The following is a 22,594-nucleotide window of genomic DNA, read 5'->3' as shown; positions in this document are numbered from 1 at the left end:
GGCCAAATTTCATCATATCAATTAGGAGCTTCTGGAGATAGGCTAATGATCACTTTCACAACCGTGTTGATTATAGAAGTTGCAAATTCTCCCCCTTCATTTATGTGTGCAGCCCCTTTGTAGTTCCACCCATCAGTGGGAGTCTATTTCTCCATTCCCTGAATCTGAACTTGGCCATGTGATTTTCCTTGACCAATGAGACATTAGTACATATGGCTTGTAAAATGTTTGCATATTCTCATTTCTGAGAACCATCTGACCATCCCAAGCTAACCTGTTGGATGAGAGACTCATGGCCCAGTAATCCAGAATATAGCATGCCAACTGTCAGACGTGATGGAGGCCATCCGAGACCATCCAGCTGCCATCTGATCCAAAGTTGCCAGAGATCTGAAGAACTGACACAGACCAGAAGAGCCACCAGCCAACCAATAGAATAGCGGGATAAATAAGCAGTTGTTGTTTTAAGACACTGGATTCTGGGATGGTTTATTATACAATCAAAACTAATTGATATACACCAATCTCTCAACTCCTAGACTAGGGATTAAAAAAAAATACATGTAAGTAAGTTTAAACTGACATTTCATACAGAAATGACTCTGATCAGGGATTATTAATCTCACTACCTCCACCCTCACTCACCTACTGAGACTTAACTTGGTAGTGATCTCATATGGGGATGTTAATTCATATGTGAATCACTATCCATTTCCCAAATCCACCTAGTATCTTTGTAAGTGCTCTATCCTATGGCAGATGCATCAGCTTGCCAGTTTCTTCTCATTCCTTCTCTCCATTTCTAATCAAACTTACTAACTATAACAACTTGAGAGCCCACCATAGGTTTCAAAGTTCAAGTTTTATAATAAGCAAAGGCCTTAACTCTCTGCCACATTGACATGATCCAGCAGTTTCGGATTCTGCAAACGGAATCCTTGTCAGATCATCTAACATGATCTACCAGGGCAATCCCCTGAGCCTGAGTACCTTTGCAGAAAACTTTTCAGCCTCCTATCTCAAGACTGATTCTCAACATAAAACTGTTAGTATTTGACCACATTGCCTTCTACTCCGTCTATCACTGTCAGCTATTCTGACACATTGATGAAGAACAGGGAAGCGCTGAATCTATGAATAATCCTAACACTGATAACTGAACACTCCTGAGTTCTCCTTGTCAATTCTCTGCCTCCAAGACCTGAACCACACTTCATATTTTCCCTATAGAACTTCAGTAGAATGTTCTACATATAACTCAGAGTTCTTTTTTTTCTTTCCCTAATAATGTTCTTCATGAATTTTTCTGCTCCTCATATTAGTAGCTTCTACCTGTGGTTTCAATATCTCTTATTCAGCTATGTCAGTGCCCTGGAGGGATCTGGTCTTGATCGATACTATAGGGTAAGAGATTTTAGGACAATCATGCCTATGAAGGGGATCAGAATATGCCACCCCAAAATATGCTACTAAGACATAAGGATTATTGTAAACTGAAGGCAACTGAGAAACAGCAGATGCAGGAAATCCTCTCTACCCTGCCCCTATCTACTTAACAATAGGTCATAAATTTTCCTTTGTGAAGGTGTCCCCTCTCTAGGGATACTAAGGAGAGAAGAGCAATCACTATCACTGGAGTTGGAGATAGCACTGAAATGAGTCTACATAAACAACATCCTACTAAACAACCATTATCTTCCATTAGTTTCCCCATATACCTCTCTTCCCACAATTTACTTCCTCTAGGAACCCAAACTCTTTTTTGTTTGTTTGTTTTTATATTTGTTTAGCTACATCTCTACAGTTGATCACCCTCTGTTAAAATGGTCTATCACTTCTTTTCTATGAAGGCCTCCATGTACAGCAAAAAATTAACATTGAACACTTTGTGTGCTTTTTCTGATAAGCTGTTTTCTATCAGTTTAATTCACATTTCATTGACCAAAACCCAAAAGGGTACAGGAAAAATTGTTTCCTCCCCAATTTGACACAGGCCATCTTCTTGGAGAGACTCCGATATTTTAAGAAACTATGAATTCATGGAAGTCATACTGAGCACACAGCCTACAACCTAATGAGGAGGAAATCCCATGTTTTCTTTCCCTCTGTACTAAGCATGACTCTGCTTTCCATAATTTGATGATGATGTTATCCTGTGTCTTCCATTGGAGCATAAACATTATCCCTTGCCTCACCATTTGCTGACTCCCTATGCACAATGTTCATCCTTTATTCTTACCTTTTTTTTAATCTTAGTAATTTCAATGTATAATAAAGCAATGCTCCTTTATGTCTTTCCAATATTTGCAATTATCTCAATAGGTTATCTGAAAATTGTGTTAGCTAATAAATGTCTGAAAGTATTTCTTTATTTTATAAAATCTGAAAAAAAGTGAGTAGCTAAGGTTCTCACATTTTGAGACTGCCTTTATGATATATACCAAGCAAATTAAAAATAAATACACTTTAAAAGCTGACCTTTTTACCTTTGAAATTGCAAACAGAAAAATTAACATAATCAAATGAATTTTTAGGCACTCATAAAAGGATATGGAACTAGCCCACTTAAAGGAAAAGAAAAAGATATTTCCAGTACAATATAATTTAAAAGAAAGGTGTATTGCCACCAGTAGTCTTGAAAAAAATATATATGTAAAAGCATTACAAAGGAAGAGGGTTCAAGATGGCAGGATAGGAAAACCCTGACCTTACCTCCTCTCAGGGACACAACAAATTTACAACTATATATGAAACCATTTTTCTCTGAAAAGGACCTGAGAACTAGATGAACAGCACCTCCACAAAAAAAAAAAAAAAAAAAAAAAAAGGATGCATTGAGAAGAGTAAGAGAGGCAGAGACACCACCTCCCCTGGGACCCTAACTCAGCAGTGGTGACCTCATAATCACAATGGTGATTCCCAAGATATAGAACACTCCCAGAAGGAGTGAAGAAACTATGTCCTTCATCAGGAACTCCGACCCTGGGGGCTGTCACCAGAAAGATGAGCCCCCAAAATGTCTGATTTTAAAAATCAATAGGGATTAAGATCAGGAAAATCATAGAACTACAGGGAATGGAGACCCGACTCTTAAAGGGGTTGCAAGAAAACCCACTCACCCTGAGATCCTGGGCAAAGCAACAGATTGAAAGTTGCCTAGACCGTAAGTGAGAGAGACCGACTTACCAATTTTAAAGTGGCAGCTGGAGAGACAGGAACTTATAGGCTTTATCCAGGGACAGAGCCCTGACAGATGCCACTTTTGAAATTTCATCCTAATTTGCTGGTGACGGAACTGATAGGCACCGTTTTTGGTGCTCTCCCTCTAGCCTGCTAGCACTATAGGGCATGCTCTGCCTATCCAGTGGTATAACCAGCCTGGGCAAGCTCCCATGCCAAGTAACCCATGCAGACACCAAGCCATAACTGGGAGGGATGAGATTCTTGAACTCTGCCCTCTTTCCTCAGCTAAGGAGACAAGATGCAAGGACAGGGTGAGGACTCTGAGCCCTGCCCTCCCTGCAGAGCAGCTAAACTACAAGACCAGACAAGTGCCCCAGCCACGCCCTTTCTGCACAGCACTCAAGCTGTAACGGGCCTGGGTAGGTGTCCTGAGCCCTACTCATCCAGCAGAAACAGAGTGAGCAGTAACCAGGCCAGGGAGAGCTCCAGGTCCTGCCCTCCTTGCAGTAACCTACCCACAGGAGGGCTGGGTCAGAGCTCTGAGCCCCGCTCACCCCACAGAGGGACATAGCAGCAACTGAGAAGGGTAAGCTCCCTCAGCCTGGCTCTTCCTGCACGGCAGCTAGAGCTCTATGGTATCTCCTTGGTATCTTTAAATACTTAATCACATTTCCATGAATTACTTTTGTTGGTAAGTGGTAAAATATGTAACGGGATGAAATGCGTTGTACCAGATTTATTAAAATGGAATACCAAGACAAAAATGAACTTTATATCTTATTTGTATTTATTTGCATGCCAGTAACTCATTTTTTGGGGGGGGGTACTTTTTTACTTTATTTGTTGTTTTTATTTTTGGTTTGGCAAATCAAACTATAAATTCTCCTACAAAACTTCAAGAGAGGATTATAATGGTTAAACAAATTAGCAACTTCTTGGAGGGATGGGGTGGCATAAGGAGAGTATTTAGAAAAGTTTATGTAAATTATCAATGTAAACTAATCTTAATTAATTTTTAAATTCTAGTCTGACCTTAACACACTACCACATTTGTAATTATTATAATTATTTCTGATTGTTTAACACTCTAACACATATTCTAAAAATAATTTAGGAGATAATTATCCAAAATAATCCACAAATGTGTCACAAATACAGTAATATAAAGTTTTAAATTAAATAAAATTAATGCTTGTTTTTATGTTCCTTGCATACCCTTTCTCATAAAATCTTCACCAAAAAAAAAAAATTATGAGTTTCCCATTTTGTAGGTGAGGAAATTGACAGTATACAGGAAATAAATAACAAAGTGGGATTTGACTCCGAACTTGACTGATTCCCAACTCCTAGCTATCATATTTCACTTCTTCCATGTGAGTTAACACATACATCCACTGAAGTGTTAGTGGTTTTAATTGCTTTGATTTTAGTGGGGAGGATTAGAATGGTTTGGTTGTATGTATACTTTAATTAATATGCTTTCAGTTTAATTTACCACTGTGGAAACAGGATCTATAATAATGCGACAACTCCCAAGTCATCTCTGCCTTCAGACATGACCTTTAAACTTCCCTGAACACAACACAGCCAGAGTGATCATTATAAAACAAAAATCCTATTATATGTGTACCTTATAACAGTCGTGTTTTCCCTTTATCTACTAAATAAAACCAAAACTACTTATCTTGGATATTAGGACACCAATGTTCACTGCAGCACTTTTACAATAGTGAAAAAGTAGAAAGAAACCAAGTGTCCATAAACAGATGAATGGATAAACAAAATGTGGTATATACATAAATTGAATGTTATTCAGCCACAGAAAGGGGAATGAACTTTTTTTGGGGGGAGGAAGAGGGAATGAACTTTTGATATGTGCTACAACATGAATGAACCTTGAAAATATTATGCTAAGTGAAATAAGCCACACACAAAAGGTCAAATATTGTATGATTCCTCTTACATGCAATATCTAAAATAGGCAAATTCATACAGAAAAAAAGCACATCAGAGGTTACCAGGGTTGTGGGGAGCAGGGGATGGAGAATAATTGCTTAAACAGAATTTTATTTAAAGTGATAAAAATGTTTTGGAAATAGTTGTGATGGTTGTATAATATTATGAATGTAATTAATGTCACTGCGTTGTACAATTAAAAAATAGTTAAAATTGCTAATTTTATTTATTGTATGTGTATTATATTTTATGCATTGTATATATAACCTAATTTTAAAAAAATTAATAATGTAATATAACAAAAACTATTAAGTTGTGCACTTTTAATGGGTGACTACATCTAAATAAAATCTTTTTTTTTTTTTAAACACTTCTTATCTTGGCAGATCAAATCCTTTATTATTGGAGCCTCTCTAGAACTCCAGCTTCTTCTCACACCGATTCAGGCCACATAACCCACATTCTAATCCTACCAAATAATATACGACTCTTTGTCTACCCTGTGCTTTTTCATGTCTTTGTACAAAATTTTCTGAGCCCTTACTCTAGAAGAGTAGTTTGGAAACTTCTTGATTTGAGAAATTTTACTCTCTTAAAAATTATTGAGGACTTGAGAGAAATTTTGTGTGAATTGTGCCTAAAGCTATTTACCATATTAGAAATTTAAACTAAAAATGTTGTTTTAAATATATATTACTCTCTTTTAAAATAAAAATGAATTGATTGCCTATTAATATAACTAGCATCTTCTAAGAAAATATCTGTGTTGTTGTAAGTGAGAAGAGAGTATTGTTTTATAGTTTTACAAATCTGTTTAGTGTTTGTTAGAAGACAGCTGGATTCACACATCTACTTCTTCATCCTAGCTGTAATGTTGTTTTAATTGAAGTATGTGAAGAAAATCCAGCCTCACATGGCTATGAAGTTGGAAGAGAGAGGAGTGTTTTAGTAGAGTTTTCAGATAATTCTGGATATTCTTTCACACTATATCAACACATAACAAGCAGTAGATACTTTTTTTTTTTTTTTAAGATTTTATTTATTTATTTGAGACAGAGAGAATGAGAGACAGAGAGCATGAGAGGGAGGAGGGTCAGAGGGAGAAGCAGACTCCCTGCCAAGCAGGGAGCCCGATGCGGGACTCGATCCCGGGACTCCAGGATCATGACCTGAGCCGAAGGCAGTCGCTTAACCAACTGAGCCACCCAGGCGCCCCAAGCAGTAGTTACTTAAAGGTTAGCTTCAGTGTAGAATCAGAACCCACAGTGGTGAACTTTTCATACCCTATTACATTAAAATTCATTGGTCTATCCTACACTTTGAATGGATCATTTACCCATGCATGATTTTATCATGTCATTTGCAAAATATTGGTTCCCTAAGTTATGCATATCTGTTGACACATTTCATTATGCAATACCCCCAAAAAATCACCTCAGTAATATCACTACCCATCTCATCAGAAAAGCCTGTAAGCATTGGAAAGTTACCAAGTTTTCTGTGCCTGATACAAGTCTTCCAGAATTCTAATTTTTACTTGAAAGCTTGATTTCTATTATTTGCAGCAGATATTGTCAGTCATTTTCCTTGTAGTGACAGACTCATTGTATTCATTCTTTAGAAAATGTCTGCTATACACCTAGGTCTGAATAACCATAGTCTGTCTGTTCTTCATTTTTCAAGTAAAACATGGCGTTCCATAAAAAAAACATGAACCCAAATAATCGCACAAATACTTGGTTTCCTTCAGGCAACCATTGCACTTCAGAATGCAGCAAAAGTGCCTTATATGTATTTCATCACACAGAATACTAAAGAGATGTGTACTGAAGGATCAAGGTTTAATAAAATAAAAATGTTCTACTCTCTTCAAGGACGTTCTTTAAGTGCAACTGGCTCTTTCTTTCCCAGCTACTGTAGTATCTGTTCTTTCCCAGCTATTAAGTGGCAGTGAAAAATACAATGACTACTAGGACAGTTGGGTGCCATTGCCTTGATTAGTACTAAGTTGCCAGCAGTCTAGTCACTATCGCTTTTACACCATCAATGCAAATGTCAATACCGTGGAAAAGGTAATTATCTAGTATTATCATAAAAATAGCTCTTAGACTCCTTGAACACATAACAGGGAACCCCAGGAAACCAAACTTGAAGACCACAAGTCTAGAATTATCCTTCTTCCTCTTCTCCTCCCCTATCTGGCCCAATCAACTAATAGATTCCTATTGATCCTTTAAATTTCCTCAACTCAGGTCAGTGGCATCTTGTACCCTGCCCCAAACAGATTATTTTTGTTCTCTAGTCCTCTAGTATCTTATAGATTCTACTGAATTTTAATGTTTGTTGACTTGTAGTTTCTTCTGAAACTGTAGCTTCTAAAGGTCTATGGACTAATTAATAAATTCATACATTGTGGATATAATGTAAGCACTTCCAACTCTAAATTGTATCAGTCTAGAAAAACTGGAGGACCACAGTTATTATTATATATATATATTATTATACATAATATAATAATATTATATATTATTAATTATCTAAACTTCATAGATATATACTGAATCAATAAAAGTCAAATATGTCCAAACTTTATGATCAGTACAGTTACAGTTGCATTGTTTCTTCTCTCTCTCTCTCTTTCTCTCTCTCTCTCTCACACACACACACACAAGCCAAAATGGCATGTTGGCATATTCTGGAATTTACAAATGGGTATGAAATTATCAATAAGTAGGTAACCGTACTTAGAGAATAAAGAAATGAGAATGTATATTTATACAAGTATATGTTTTAACTAATTTAGAAAATCTGAGTAAGATTTGAATATGCAAATACTGGCCTAGCAGAATGGCAGGCATAGCATGGGGTGGCAATGTGCAGTAAAAAGTCTGACTATATTTATATTTACATTTATATGAGTAAATATACAGTAGGTGCTGGATCTTAGTAGTTATCAGGTATATTAATATAAGCTGACATTTTTTTTACAAATTAGATAGTCATAGCCAATAAATTATGAAATTATTGTTGGAAAAAGTATGGGACAATAAACCTTTTCACATACAGTTGATGAAAATATAAACTGATATGGTCTTTTTGGACAGAAATTTGTCCAGCTATAAAAAATAAAATAAACACCAACTGACTTTGCAATTATATTTCTATGATTCTACGCTAAAGAAATACATGTGCAAATAAACATATTTATATGCACAAGTTTTCATTGTGACATTGTAGGTAATGATGAAATACTAGAAACAATTTAAATGTTTATCAGAAGAAAAAGGTCAAATAGTTTATCTTTAGTACAGAATAGGCATAGGCTTTCTAAAGAATGAGATAGAGCCTTATATACTGAAATAAATACTTTTCAAGATATTTGATAGTTAAAAAAACAGCTGAATAATGCATATAGGATCATTCAATTTTGTAATTACAAATGACATACACACATACATGAAAAAACTTCTGAATGCATGACAGCTGTCAGCTATGGGTAAGTATATGGAATTGATGTTGCAATGATGAGGCAGAAATTTCATTTTTAAATCCATATTACTTGAATACTTTACTATTAATTTAATAAACTAATTTGCCATTTTAAAAGTAATGAAAAGGACAGACCTCAAGATTAGTGAAATTGGAAAAGTAGGGGATATATGAAAATCACATAGAAAAGAGGTTATATGAGAAATATATTGAAAGTTCCATGATTAGAAACTAATAATCAAAATATACATACTGTACATGCTAAGAAGTAATTGCTTCTTTGACTTTTGGCAGATCAGATAATATAGGTACATTATTCTTGGACATAAACTCAAAAAATGTAATTGCTACATGCAATTACCACTCCAATTTTTCCGCTAACGCAAATGATACTCATTTTCACTAAACTATTTTTTAAAAATTATTGTACTTACTTTCAACGATTACTTGTCTGTCTTCCCAGTTATCTTTAATAAGCTGTATATTTCCAAAGTGTGCATCACTGTAAAATATCCGGTTGGTACCTTTTCTTCTTTGATTATAGTCAAAAGCCAAGGCTATGACATTCTTGAAATAATGTGGATTCTCATATGGCCTTATTGGTGAATTTAAATTGGTTTCATCAGAAAGATGTATACTTTTTAATATCGTTCTCCCTGAATACAGCAAATAACCTTCATGCCTTAAGCAAGTAACTCCATCGTCTGCCAAATATCCATGGGCGCAAGTGCAAGTTCTCTGAGAATTTCCTCGATAAAGACAGAGTTGCTGACATCCACCATTATCTTTGGCACAAACATTGGTCCCTAAAGAGGAGAAAAGATACATACACAAACATATGTGTTTGTTTTTCTTTTGTTTTTCAAGTGATTTTTCTTACAGAAATATTTTTAAAAATAATGTTGAATAGTCTTTTTAATAATACTGGTCAGTAAAAAAAAAAAATCAAATACTCTAAAGTACTGATTTTTTTATACCAGTTTAAAATCTTGGATTTCTTATTTCAAAGATCGCATTCTTCTGCTCCAAACACCATCCAAATAAAAGTATTAAAATTTCCCCTCAATCAGCCAGTTACGTGTATAACTCTTTTTTGAAATTTGATGCTGAAATTGCAATAGGTTTTATGTATTATAATCTTTGGCACAAGTAACAATTCTCTCAAAACATGAACTGAATTCACCAACAAACAGTGCACTCACTGCTTTAAAATCTTGTCTATGAAATATGAAAGCTATCAAAGAAATTTACAGCTCCAATGCACCTAACCTCCTAAGTGTATATAAGCATAAGTTTTTACTTCAGTTTTGAGTGAAGATGTAATATACTATTAAGATTTCTCGATCAGGCTAATTTTCCTCCATGAATCCATCATCAGCTCCAAAATTATTACACCTATCTTTTTTTTTTTTTTAATGAGAGACAGAGAGCACGAGAGGGAAGAGGGTCAGAGGGAGAAGCAGACTCCCCGCTGAGCAGGGAGCCCGATGCGGGACTCGATCCCGGGACTCCAGGATCATGACCTGAGCAGAAGGCAGTGTCTTAACCAACTGAGCCACCCAGGCCCCTACACCTATCTTTGATGTCAAGAAAATTAATTACAATTTATTTTAATGGACATTATTATGGATATTTAATGACATAAAATAGACATTTAATTTGAGGTAAATTTTAAAAAAATATCCAAACCACTACCATATCAGTTTCAATACACACATTTTAAGGAAGTGATGACTTCAGAAATATTTCACACCAACAGCAAACTTCTGAAGCCATAATCACTTTATATATCAAAATATAACCCCAAACACATATTTTTGGCTACTTTTTATTCTCTAATATCTTAATTGTGCTTTGTATTTTTTGTTGAATATGTATATATATCAAGATAGTCTATGTTACTTAGCCCAAACCTATACTGAAGACATGCCAGGTATATAACATGTCCATATAAATACACTGTCCTAGGCAAAAATATCAATGTTTGAACTATTTTATATTCATTTCATTAGGCTACTGTATGATTTTTGTAGGAAATTAGATGTAAAAAATAGAATTTTGAGGTTTTGGATTCATATAAGAATCCTTAAGTTTGATAAATGTTTTAGAAATAGGAGAGGAGGGAACCTGGGTGGCTCAGTCGTTAAGCGTCTGCCTTCGGCTCAGGTCATGATCCCAGCCAGGGTCCTGGGATCGAGCCCCGCATCGGGCTCCCTGCTCCCTGGGAAGCCTGCTTCTCCCTCTCCCTCTCCCACTCCCCCAGCTTGTGTTCCTTCTCTCGCTGTCTCTCTCTGTCAAATAAATAAAATCTTTTTAAAAAAGTAGAAATAGGAGAGGAATGACATAAGATGTATTCATTATATAAGCGTGCTGACCTTTCTCTCTTACTCGGTTAAAGATTTTAACCTCCTTCAGGTTGACTCCGAGACCTGTTCTCATGGTTATGGTTTCTGTGGCATCATTCTTGTGGCCTCTTCTGATGGACCCGTTGGCATGTGCTCTGACAAGAAGTTGAACATACATGATCAACAATCTTTAAGTAATTCACATCAAGTCAGTTATTTAAACCGAAGATAACAGATGGCCAAGCAGAAGGGAAAAGAAACCAACTTTAGTCTGTGACATTGAAATGCTTGAGCCTGGAATAGCAAGAGTGCCTAACTTTCTGTGGAAATTACATGGCTTTGTGAGATCCTTTTTGTGACCTTGCTAAGGAATGGCTAATCCTACAAGGGTAAAGCAACTGGCATGAAATAACATTTTGAGACTCAAATACTTATGAAAAAATAAATTACCTGTCAGACCAGTAGATGTAAGCCCCAAAGACCGCAACTGAAAACATATCCACATTGCTCCCTGACAGCACCATCTCACGATTCCCTCCAGTCTCGAGGTCGATTCTTTCTATTTTGTCTGTACGAGCATCACACCAGTACAATTTGTTTTCCTAAAGATCGATTGAAAAGTAGTATTATGAGCTGTTTTGGATTAAGTGGTTTATTAAAAAAATAAGAGAATGGTAAGAGTGGATTAATGCAAGTTGGCAGTTAATGCACTTTAAATACTTAAGAAATCCAACACACCTCATAGTCAATGGAGATACCATTCGGCCATGCTATTCCCATGCTTACGAGGATAACCTTCTCTGAGCCATCTAAGCGGGCCTTTCCAATGCAGGGCATCTGTCCCCATTCAGTCCAGAACAAGTAGCTGAAATGAAATTGTTGATTTATAGTAATATGCAAATAAACACAAAAACACATATTATTAATGATAAAGCAGTAACATCCATACCAATAGAACAAAAATAATACATTTTAGAAATCAATACACATGTGTGTTTATGTTTACAAAAAATAATTTTTTATTGTAAAAAATATTTAACTATTCTTAGAAATCACAAGGATGGATTCAAAATCCCTCCAAAATACTTTGCTCATGCAAAGTATTTTGTCTGAAATGCTTTTCTCCAACCTGTTTGATTAATTTGCTCTTGTTCCTATTTCAAACATCATTTCACTCAAAAATTCTTTTGTGTTCTGATTACTGTACTATATACTCTGCATGGATTAGAGCGGCAAACTTACAGTTTTATATTTCTTATATTTCTCTACTCTATATTTCTCTATTAATGCCTTTTGCCTCCACTGGACAATAAGCTCAAGAAGGACAGTGATCTTTTCTCCTTTTCATCTACTAGGATACCTACAGCACTAGGAAATTAGAAAATTTTTAAAATAAAAATAAAAATTAGTGGTAGATAAATATTTAATTTATTAATGCATACATGAATGCACTATAATTTCAATTCTGTCCATTTACACTGCTAAATGTAACTATTCTAATTTAAATTTTGTAAGTTATCCTGTGAAGTGATCATAAAACATGGATTCATACAAAAGCAGACATTCTTATTTTAGTAATCTCATAATGCAAAATGGAATATGGAAGAAAATGAAATACAGAAAGAAAATCCAGAGCATACTGAAATAAAACATGTCAGAAAAAAACTAAATGTAGAAAAACAGAAGGCGTATTATCTGTGCTTTTTTCATTCATTCATTCAGCATACATAATATTTATGTTGTAAATTTATATTACAATACAAAATACATGGTTTCAGATAAATAGGATCCACTCTTTTGAAGTTATGTCCACTGAAGTTTTTACTTAACTGTCAGAAAACAGCAATGATTAGAATTTAGAAAAATATGGCAATCATTGATTCATTCAGGCAAAAATGAGTAGTATTCTGTGCATATTAGAATACATATATATGAGTAATCATACATAAGAAAATGAGATTGCATATAGAAAAATCAAAGATGTACATTCATATTTAATATCCACTTAATGATCTTACTATTTATCCATAAAAAGATACTTAAACTATGTAAAAATACATGTATTCCCTTTATGCATATTGTTCTGATTTATTTTAAAAGTTAATTTTTTTTCCTGAAAATGCTATGTAAAATAAATGTGTTGGACTTTTACAATCAGACGAAAAAGAGGTGTGGATAGAATTCCAAGTATATTAATCCTGAAGAAGTTTTCATTCATATTCACAAGCTCTATAAATCAGAAAGGGAAATCTTTGTAGCAAGAAATCCAACTAATATTTTATTGGTTAGATCTAGGCTGAAACAGGCATAAAAAAAAAATCTATGCCTGCATTATAGTTAAGAATTTTTAAAACTTTAATGGGGATTCTCAGTATTTTAAAAAATAAATTGGATAACTGGGAGGCCAAATTTGTTGCCCCATTTAACTTTTTAAGGAAAAATTTCAGCATTAATAGTGCTCCTTAAATGACGTCAGTCACTGTGTTAAAATGTCAGGGGATTGACACTGAAGAAGGTATTGTGGGGGCCAGGACAGACAGGTGCTTATTTATCCAGTCTGATTCTTGTCATCTACTTTAACATACTCCAGAGTTCAAATATGAAAGGAAATACGTACAATATACCTTTTATTTAATAATAATCTGCTTTCAAATGCACAAAGTGAATAATAAAAATATTATTTTGAGTGAGCAAAAGCAAATCAGCCATTTAACATAACTAAGCTCTAATTCTCACAGATACTGAAACTCAGTAAGTTAATGATCCACAGTTGCGCAGATGATAAGGAAGGGTTGAAGCCAGGAACTTCACCCACGCTTTATTAACCCAGGCCTATGGTGTATTCTTTATGTTGCCTCAAATATAAATATACTACAACGATATAATAATCTTATACCAAATGCTATTTTTCCCTAGCTATAAGGAATAGAACAAAAATCTTCATACTTAAAAACACAAAACAAACCATGAAAAATGGTCTTAGTATTGAGAAACAAGTCTCTCTTGTTCTTGTTCTTTTTTTCTCAAGTAGTCCCTGTTCATTTTAAGTCTGCAATACTTCCATGCAAGAGTCTTGGATGAATGATAATAAATTTAAGAATTAAAATTATTCAAAATAAAATTGTCTTGAGTACAGATTTTACTCAAATTTTCTATAGAGACTTGATAAATTATCGTTATATATGAAATCAAATCTGACTGAGGGAATCACTTTCATGGCTAAATAATTTATCAACTTAATAAAACTAAAAGATTCTATACCTACTAAAATTAAGCAACATTTTATGAATGTCAGGAAAGGAGTAATTTATTTGCTCCTTAAAGTGAAATTAAAAATAAAGAACTGAATAGAATTAGCACCTTGGGAACCTTCAGGGATTACAACTAAATGTAGAGAAAGAACACTAAGCTTATGAAACTGCAGGGAGAAACTTATGAATCATTTAAGATAGTAATTTATATAGATGTACTTGAGATAATTTTAATGAACATAGATTCTTGGTATCTAAATGTGATTTTTCATGAAGGGAAGAAATGAAAATCCTTGTCACTGGTTTTTGAGACCCCATGGAAATTAAGATTCAGTGATAGCATTATAGACTGATGTTGTTCCCATTTGAGTTCAAAATTTGCTGTAGGGAAATGTTTGTTGAGTTGTATGATATAGTGAAAGAAAGTGCCTTTAGAGAATTAACTTGGTTAATCTAGCACTGGAAATACTTCTCAAGTTTATTCCAGACCTAGAAATTTTCAGAATTGTTAAAATCAAATGTTGTGTTGTATAACTGAAGTTTCTCTGGATAATAATTTGCCCTAGGCTGTGAATTCCCATATTTACAGAGGCTTGCAGTTACATAATTTAAAATCACAAAATCAAAAATGGGACATTCAAAAGTGGTTTGAAGGATTGTAAGAATAATGTTCAGAAATCATCATAACAAAATATCCAGATTGTCTTAATGACACAGAAGTTCTTGGCAGGAAAATGTGCAATGGATACATATTATGTTCCAATATTAACATCGAATTAATTATTGACATTTGAAAAATAAGTAAAATATTCCATTTGGTAGAATTGGAATTCCCAAAGTCCCCAAAAGTTTATTGAATTTATCATATGACCCTTGTACTAATATCAGAATTACTTTACATACAGGTACACTTAGAAAGGAAAACAAATCTTTTTTCTCTCACAATTAGTTAGATTAAAGCTCAAAAATACAGAAAATATTACAAATGCTCTTGTATAATTTCTTTTTTTTTTTTTTTGAGAAATAAAGCTAACATGAAAACAAAGCTTTGGCTTTGGTGGGGAAGGGTAAAAAGTGTCAGGTATAAAGAAAAGAATGAATAAGCCCAAATTATTATAAAAGGAACAGGATTAAATGTGATTCTTTTAGATATAAGAACAATAGTGAAAAGCAACTAATTTAGATCAATCATTTTCTTTGAATTTAAGATTTTTTTTTTTTTTTTTTACTGCTAAACTATTTCCTTTGAACACAGATCTGGGTTGCAATTTTTACAATAAACTCACCATTTCTTCCTGTTCTTATGCCCTTATAAGAGAGCATGATTTATATAATTTATCAGAGTGCTAAAGAAAGATGAGAAAACCAAAAATTTCCATGTTGTTACAAAAATGAAGATCATGTAATTCTTCTATAGGTAGATGCCTTGATTGAGAAGAGAATCAAGGATGTTATTGTTCCCTCTGCCCCACTCGGGGGTCAACAGTGTGTTACTTTTTCAGCAAAAAGTACCAAAAAAACAAAAAGAAACAAAACAAAACCCCTACAAATTAACAACAGCAGCTAGCCTTTATGTGAGCATGAGCTTTTATCTGACAAAAAACTGCTTGTAATTTTCAGTGTCATAGCAGTTTGATTAGAATTACTTTTAAAACTCATACTAATCGAAGACATTGTAGGCCAACATGTCAATGTCTCCATCTTTTGGGTACGTACAAATAACATAAGACCTTGAATACATTTCATGAATACATGAATTGACATTCTTCATCCCCTATGAGGAAACAGTGTAAAGTAGAACCTTCTCTATTCCTGTGAGGCCTTCTTCACATTTCCTTTTTCTTCATGTAATGTGCAGTTCTGTTTTGAGAAAGCATTCCATGCCAATCCCAAATCACTTTTCAAGTCCTGAATGTGTTACTATTGCTTAGAGGTTCCTGTAATATAAAAAGAACTCAAGCACAGATAGGAGAACACTCGCTAAAAGAAAGAGTCTAGAGACAGTATAACCTTGAAAACTACTTTTCTTTTCCTTTCTTTTCTTTCTTTTTTTTTTTTTTTGTCTGCAGTTTGGTGGATGATTCTCAAATGTATTCTTTTAGTGCAGTCATGTACTCACTTAACAAATATTAATTAGGTACCTATTATGTGCTAGCAGCTGATGACACCAGATGAAGTGGCCTTAGTGACCCTCATGAAACCCACTGTTTAATGGTAGAGGCAAATGGGTAAATAATTACCTAAAAAAAAAAAAAGCCAGTAGAAATACTTAAAACTTGCTGGCTGTAAGTCTCCAAGCCATGTAAGTACAGGCTTCAACACTGTTTGTCATTTCTACAAACAATTAAGAAATGAACTTTTCTTTTGAGCCAAAATAAAGATATGGGCCATCTGGGTTGTTCTCTTTTTCTGTTTAGGCATAAAACAGTATTTATCATTTATTCTACAGGTCTTGCTCTGGTTTCTATTATTCTTAACGTTTTACATCAGATGCCTTCTTGATTCCCTACTTTGCAATATTGAGTGAAACAATTATGTGTATGCCCAGCCAATACTGGAGAAGTATCAAGAAAAATTCTTCACAAAGAAAAATGTATTTGGCATCTGTAATACGGTAGCATATTATGTTTATAGCGTGTATTATATTTAGTTCCTTATTTAATTAATTTACACCCTGCCTCATTGCACATCCTCTCATTTTAATAAACATGTACATGTACATATATGATATTACTTTGCTATTTACATGTTTCACAATGTTTTTCCTGATTAAAGGGTCATATTTTATTCAGTTTTGGTATCCCAAATATATAATATTTGATGTGTCCCTATAATACATATATATTTTTCCTATGAAATATTTAATACCTAGATTCCTAGAGCCTAGACTCTTAGTACTCATAAGCTGATTTAGAATTATTAAAATATTACACAGAATTTTCCAATTTGTTTCATGACCTCTAACTTGTCTTTTATTTTTTAAAGATTATTTATTTATTTATTTATTTCAGAGAGAGAGAAAGCACGCACAAGCAGGGGGAGCTGCCAGCAGAAGGAGAGGGAGGGGCAGGCTCCCCGCCGAGCAGGGAGCCCGATGTGGGGCTCGATCCCAGGACCCTGGGATCATAACCTGAGCTGAAGGCAGCCGCTTGACCGACTGAGCCACCCAGGTGCCCCGACCTCTAACTTATCTTATATATCAATCATATGCAACTTACCCTGGATATTTCACATTGAAAGATGCTGAGACAATTTCCACAGGTACACAGAGAAATAAATCTTTCAAACTTTTCTTTTACCCTTTAACCACAGTTTTATTGGTCAGATCCCTTAAAAAAAATCAGGGTAAGTTCATACATTTGTGTGTGGCTATTTCTGGTTTCCATTCAGCATGGCTTTGGTGATCTGGACCAGGAGCTCCCTCCTGTAGTGGGACTTGGAATGCCATTTCTGGCCTCTCTTTCTCCTCCATCAGCCACTGAGCTACAGTGTTAACCCAAGGCATCTTGATTGCTCCTAGTCCTTCTTCCCTGCTTTTAGCAGGGAGGATAAGATCCAAGATTCGTGTTTAGAGGTTAAGGAATGAAGGTAAGCATATGGTAAAAGATGAGGTGAGCAAAACCTAACTAGCTTTAAAAAAAAGGTGTTTGCAGAATTTTTGAGGAAATTCCTAGTGAAAAATAGTGTGACACTTTTCTTCCATTTGTTATTATAATTTGTTTATATGCCTCTCTTAGAGACTTGTAGAGAAAGCTGCTTATAATTTGGGGCATGTTCTGAGTTATTTGACCATCATGGTGTCTTATATTACATACTAATACCCTGATTCCACCACTATTTCAACTGCAAACCAAATTTATTATTATTATTATTTTTTAAAGATTTTATTTTTTTGACAGAGAGAGAGAGACAGCGAGAGAGGGAACACAAGCAGGGAGAGTGGGGGAGGGAGAAGCCGGCTTCCCCTGCGGAGCAGGGAGCCTGATGCGGGGCTCGATCCCAGGACCCTGGGATCATGACCTGAGCTGAAGGCAGACGCTTAACGACTGAGCCACCCAGGCACCCTGCAAACCAAATTTAAATCTACTTGTTTTTTATATGTGTTATCTTGCCTTGAGATAAAAGCATACTTTAGGATATGGTGTTAAGCTATGCCATACTCTTGCTATCTCAAAATATGTTAAACTATCATTCAAGATCTTCTGTCTATTGTTAAGCATATTCTAAAAGCATATATATATATATATATATATATATATATATATACATATACATGTAATCAATCAAAGACCACTTGACAATATGTAGTTGTCGAACACCAAGATTCCAAGTTAAGCTGAATCCTATGGAAAGAAATACTTTTCAGCAAGTTATTTATGATCACAAAAATATAAAGCTAGATTAACAAAACAATGTACATCCTGGTGTCTAAAAAAAAAAAAAAAGAGAGTGTTTGTGCTTCATTATGGGAAGTTAACCAACTTTTTTGGTATTATACGAGGTGACATACTGTGACTTCTACTGTAGAAAGTGAGTTTTTAGCGTAAAAAAATTATTACATTTCAGTTTTTTTAAAAGGAAGTGATGCCTTACCAAAAAGTCAACAGAAGGAAGAAACTAATTTTTCAAGCTGAAGTAAATTCATACATGCTTCCTATTTTGCATCTGGCTACATTTAAAAGACTTCAAGTCTCCATTGTTCAGAACAGGCTTCATGCCCACTTTTCAAGACATGTTTATGTCTTGAATTCCGCTAATTTACTCCATCATTGTTCACCTTTTCCTTTGGCAATATCACCTGACACGTTTTAACTTCAAGCAGAAAGTGAAAATGCTGTACTTTATTCATATGATATGAATTTTGACACCTAAATGTCTATGTAATATTACCTGGAAACCAATGTTTCAATAAACATTTCCTGAAAATCAGCAGAGCATTTAAAAAGGTGTATCAATTCTTAACTATAAATCCTGACAAAATATCTATCCATGTGACTTAATATTTAAGAAATATTTTTAAGAAGAAGTGAGGGTATGGTGGCAAATAATATTTGAATTATTGCTACATATTTCAAAGATTTCTTGTTTTGTGGATTAAAATGTAAATTTTGTTTTGGGGGTTCAAGATTAGGAAATCAAAAATATTTAATGAGATACTCCAGCTGAGTCTATGTTGAGCTCACAGTTGCAATAAAAAGAAATGGGAAATCTAAGAGACATCTGGAGACAAGAGATGACAGGAGTTAGTGACAGATGAAAAACTACAGAAAATCTAAAGTAAGTTTCAATCTTGTCAGGACAAAAACACATACAATAGTTAGGCAAAGAAGTCAGTAAAATAAAGGTAGGAGGATATATTAAATTTCTGTTATGGTGACATTCAAACAAAGATTTTCTAAAGAAAAATGGAAATATAAGTGAAGGAATGAAGACAAGATTTTGGATGCAATGCAGTGATTAATGTAAAAAACATGAAAATATGTTTTGACGGATAAATATATCAAGAGAGGGAATGGCATACAAAGACATACATGAAGAGAGATGTGGAGGAGGTATATGGAGGGGGTGAGAGAGAGCAAGAGAACTCAGAGTTAGAGAAGGTAACAGAGAAAATAAATTCTTGAATGGATAATCAATGGAGAAATATGTCAAAGAGAAGGCAAATGCTGTGAAATCTAGAAAAAAAATCTCTGAATTTGGCTATGGATAAATTTTAACAATTCTGGAAGGAACAGAACTTTTCTATTTTAAGAAATTGAGAAGTAAACAGAGAGAAATAAGACACTGTTTTTTGCGGGGGGAGTTGGGTTTTTGTTTGTTTGTTTGTTCGATTGTTTCAAATGAGAGAGATCTGATCCTATTTGAAAAACAAAGGGAAATGTTTCATTGAAAGAAACTGATTAAAGATGACAGAAGAGTTATTGCATGAGATACCTGAGAAAATTAAGTGGAGATTTAAGTAAGAAAGAAAACTTTCTCTGAGGTTATAATCACTTATTTTAAAACATTCACAGCATAAATTCACACATCTGACTTTTGCATACCACATCACCACTATCACAATTAGCCACTGATTTTATTTAATTGCTTTCCTACTCACTGGAAACTTTGCCATCTTCTCCTTCCACAGCTGACATTCTTATGGACTTCATGACTCATGCTGATGACCTTGTGGACATCTCAGCTCACGTTCACCTCATCCTTTCCAGGGACCTATATCCCTCCTTCGCCTCTGCCTTACAGAAGTAAGGCCACACACTCATCTTAATTACCACATGCGACTGCTCTGTTTCCAATTTTACCAAATCCGAAATCCTCACTTAATTTATAGAGTTGTCTTGGTCATTCATGTGCTTACTCTTTACTCTGACCTTAATCTGCTGTTCTTGGTTTCCATGATTCCATCACTAACTTCTAGGCCTCAGCTCCTGACCGGCAACTCATGGTTATTCCATTACAATCCAACTTTGAATCTGTCACCACCTGCTCCCTTTCTCTCTCTCTCTCTTTTTTTTTTTTTTGCTACTGCTAAGGTACTGAATATTACTACTCAAGGTCATAGAAACATACTAATTAGATGCTAGAAATCAATCCCAGCTAGATTCATGTTGCTTTAAGTCCTTGTATTCATATTCTATTCACCACAATAATTTCAGCAAAACTTACCTATCCATTTAAAGCTGCTACCCTAACACCTATGACTTTCGCCTATGAGCTTATGAGTTTCTTCAATTTCACTAATTTTAATTGCTAATATATATTTTATTGCTGCATCCTGTCTCTTCACTCCATCTCCAAAACTAGAAGAGGGAAGAGATATTCCCCTAATTCAATCCTCCCACTTAAATTTACCCCATTTAATCCTTTCAATAACCAAAAAGGACATAGGCATTTGAAATCAAGATATTTCAAAAGATCTCAAAGGTAGGAAACATCCAAGCTGGGGTTTCAAACTGTAGTGGGCACTGTTGGTGTTCCATCTAGACACCCTCAGATCTTATTTTCTATTTCGATATTCGCCAGTGCCCAGCTTCTGTGTCCTTTGTCTCCAACAGTTCCCATAGGCACTTTTCTTGAGAAGACAGGAACTAGCAAGTCTTCTTTCACAAGCAGTGCTGAGAGCTAGAAATCTTGAAAGTGTAGGTCTCCCAAGGGTTGCCCTCATCCAATGAATGTTTGGGTGGGAGTTTGAAAGGCAAACTCCCTTGCTCTCAAGTGAGGTTTACACTCCAGAGGTCCCCAAGTAATCAGTTGAGACCTGGACTTCACTCACAGTTGAACCTCTGTTTGGTCTCTTCTCCTTTCCTACCCTGCTTCTCTCCCATTTCCTGAATTGAATTCTCATTCCAGGATCTGTTTCTAGGATACCTGATGTAAGATGCCAATTTTGTCCATCTGCTTTCTGGTCTGATATTCTTCCTGTCCCACCCTATTGCTTCTTCCTTGTCCAAGTTCCTCCTACACTTCCTGGAATTTGCCTTTCTGCCAGTCTCTTCCCCTCTGCCTGTGAACATGTGGAGTAGCCCCTGACTCCTACACTAAGGATAACTTCCTCCATATCCTACTACCTTGTCAACATTTCTATTGTTCCCTCTTTCCCTTCATTGCCCAAGTTTCTGTCATTGTAGATGAAATACGCTAGTTCTACATTCTAATTATCTTTCATTTATTCATTCTTTATATTTGGCTTCTGTCTTTACCAATTTTCTGAAATTGGTAACAATTAGCAGTATCATCCTGATCATCAACTGCATGTTCTGTTCTTTGCTTTAATCTCTCCTAAGCTCTTTACTGCTGACACACTCTTCTCCCTGGAACTGTCTTCCCTTGAATTCTATAATAGAGTAATTTTCTGAGGACTTGAAATGGCCACTTTTCTTTCTCTTTTGCCTTATTGTTGATTTTCTTTTTCCCCTCTCTTAATCATTTCATCCCCTAACTGTAAACATTTTCCATTTTTATCCTTAGACTTCTTTTTTTCTGTACTCTTTCTTGGGTAATCTCATCTACTACCATGGTTTACTGAAGAGTCTGAACAGTTGGAGTAAACCAAAGTGACTTTTTATTTATCCAACTCCTGATTCCATATACTCTACTCAATATCTTTTCTCCAGAACATACTATCTCAGGAAGAATCCAGGACTTCCAAGACAATTTTAGTTAAAAGAAAAAAATAATAATGTTAAGATTAATTTTTCAGGCATAAAAGACTGGATCTTTCTAAGTCCAAACTGATATCTCATATGTATTTTAAAAATTTTCCCTCTCTCCAGCTTTGATCAGACTCCTTCTGGCCTGAGGACTTGTAGTGAGAAAGTGACTTTTCTCTTCTCTTCTCTTCTCTTCTCTTCTCTTCTCTTCTCTTCTCTT

General features: G+C 34.8%; 1 protein-coding gene across 1 annotated transcript in view; it reads right to left on the bottom strand.

Moving 5' to 3' along the window:
• LRP1B (LDL receptor related protein 1B) overlaps nucleotides 1-22,594 on the bottom strand; it is a 1,834,834-nt gene that overhangs the window by 436,482 nt on the left and 1,375,758 nt on the right. Inside the window, exons 38-41 of the mRNA XM_035008121.1 lie at nucleotides 11,712-11,838; nucleotides 11,424-11,575; nucleotides 11,004-11,128; nucleotides 9,063-9,434 (exon numbers count right to left, since the gene is read on the bottom strand). Of these exons, the coding sequence (XP_034864012.1) occupies nucleotides 9,063-9,434; nucleotides 11,004-11,128; nucleotides 11,424-11,575; nucleotides 11,712-11,838 (776 nt within the window). The remainder of the gene's footprint in view (nucleotides 1-9,062; nucleotides 9,435-11,003; nucleotides 11,129-11,423; nucleotides 11,576-11,711; nucleotides 11,839-22,594) is intronic.

The sequence above is a fragment of the Mirounga leonina genome, unplaced genomic scaffold (genome assembly GCF_011800145.1).
Source record: "Mirounga leonina isolate KUSES-001 unplaced genomic scaffold, KU_Mleo_1.0 Mir_151, whole genome shotgun sequence".
Classification (NCBI taxonomy): domain Eukaryota; kingdom Metazoa; phylum Chordata; class Mammalia; order Carnivora; family Phocidae; genus Mirounga; species Mirounga leonina.
The sequence above is the reverse complement of the archived record's forward strand: the minus strand, read 5'-3'. Positions and strand labels throughout refer to the sequence as shown.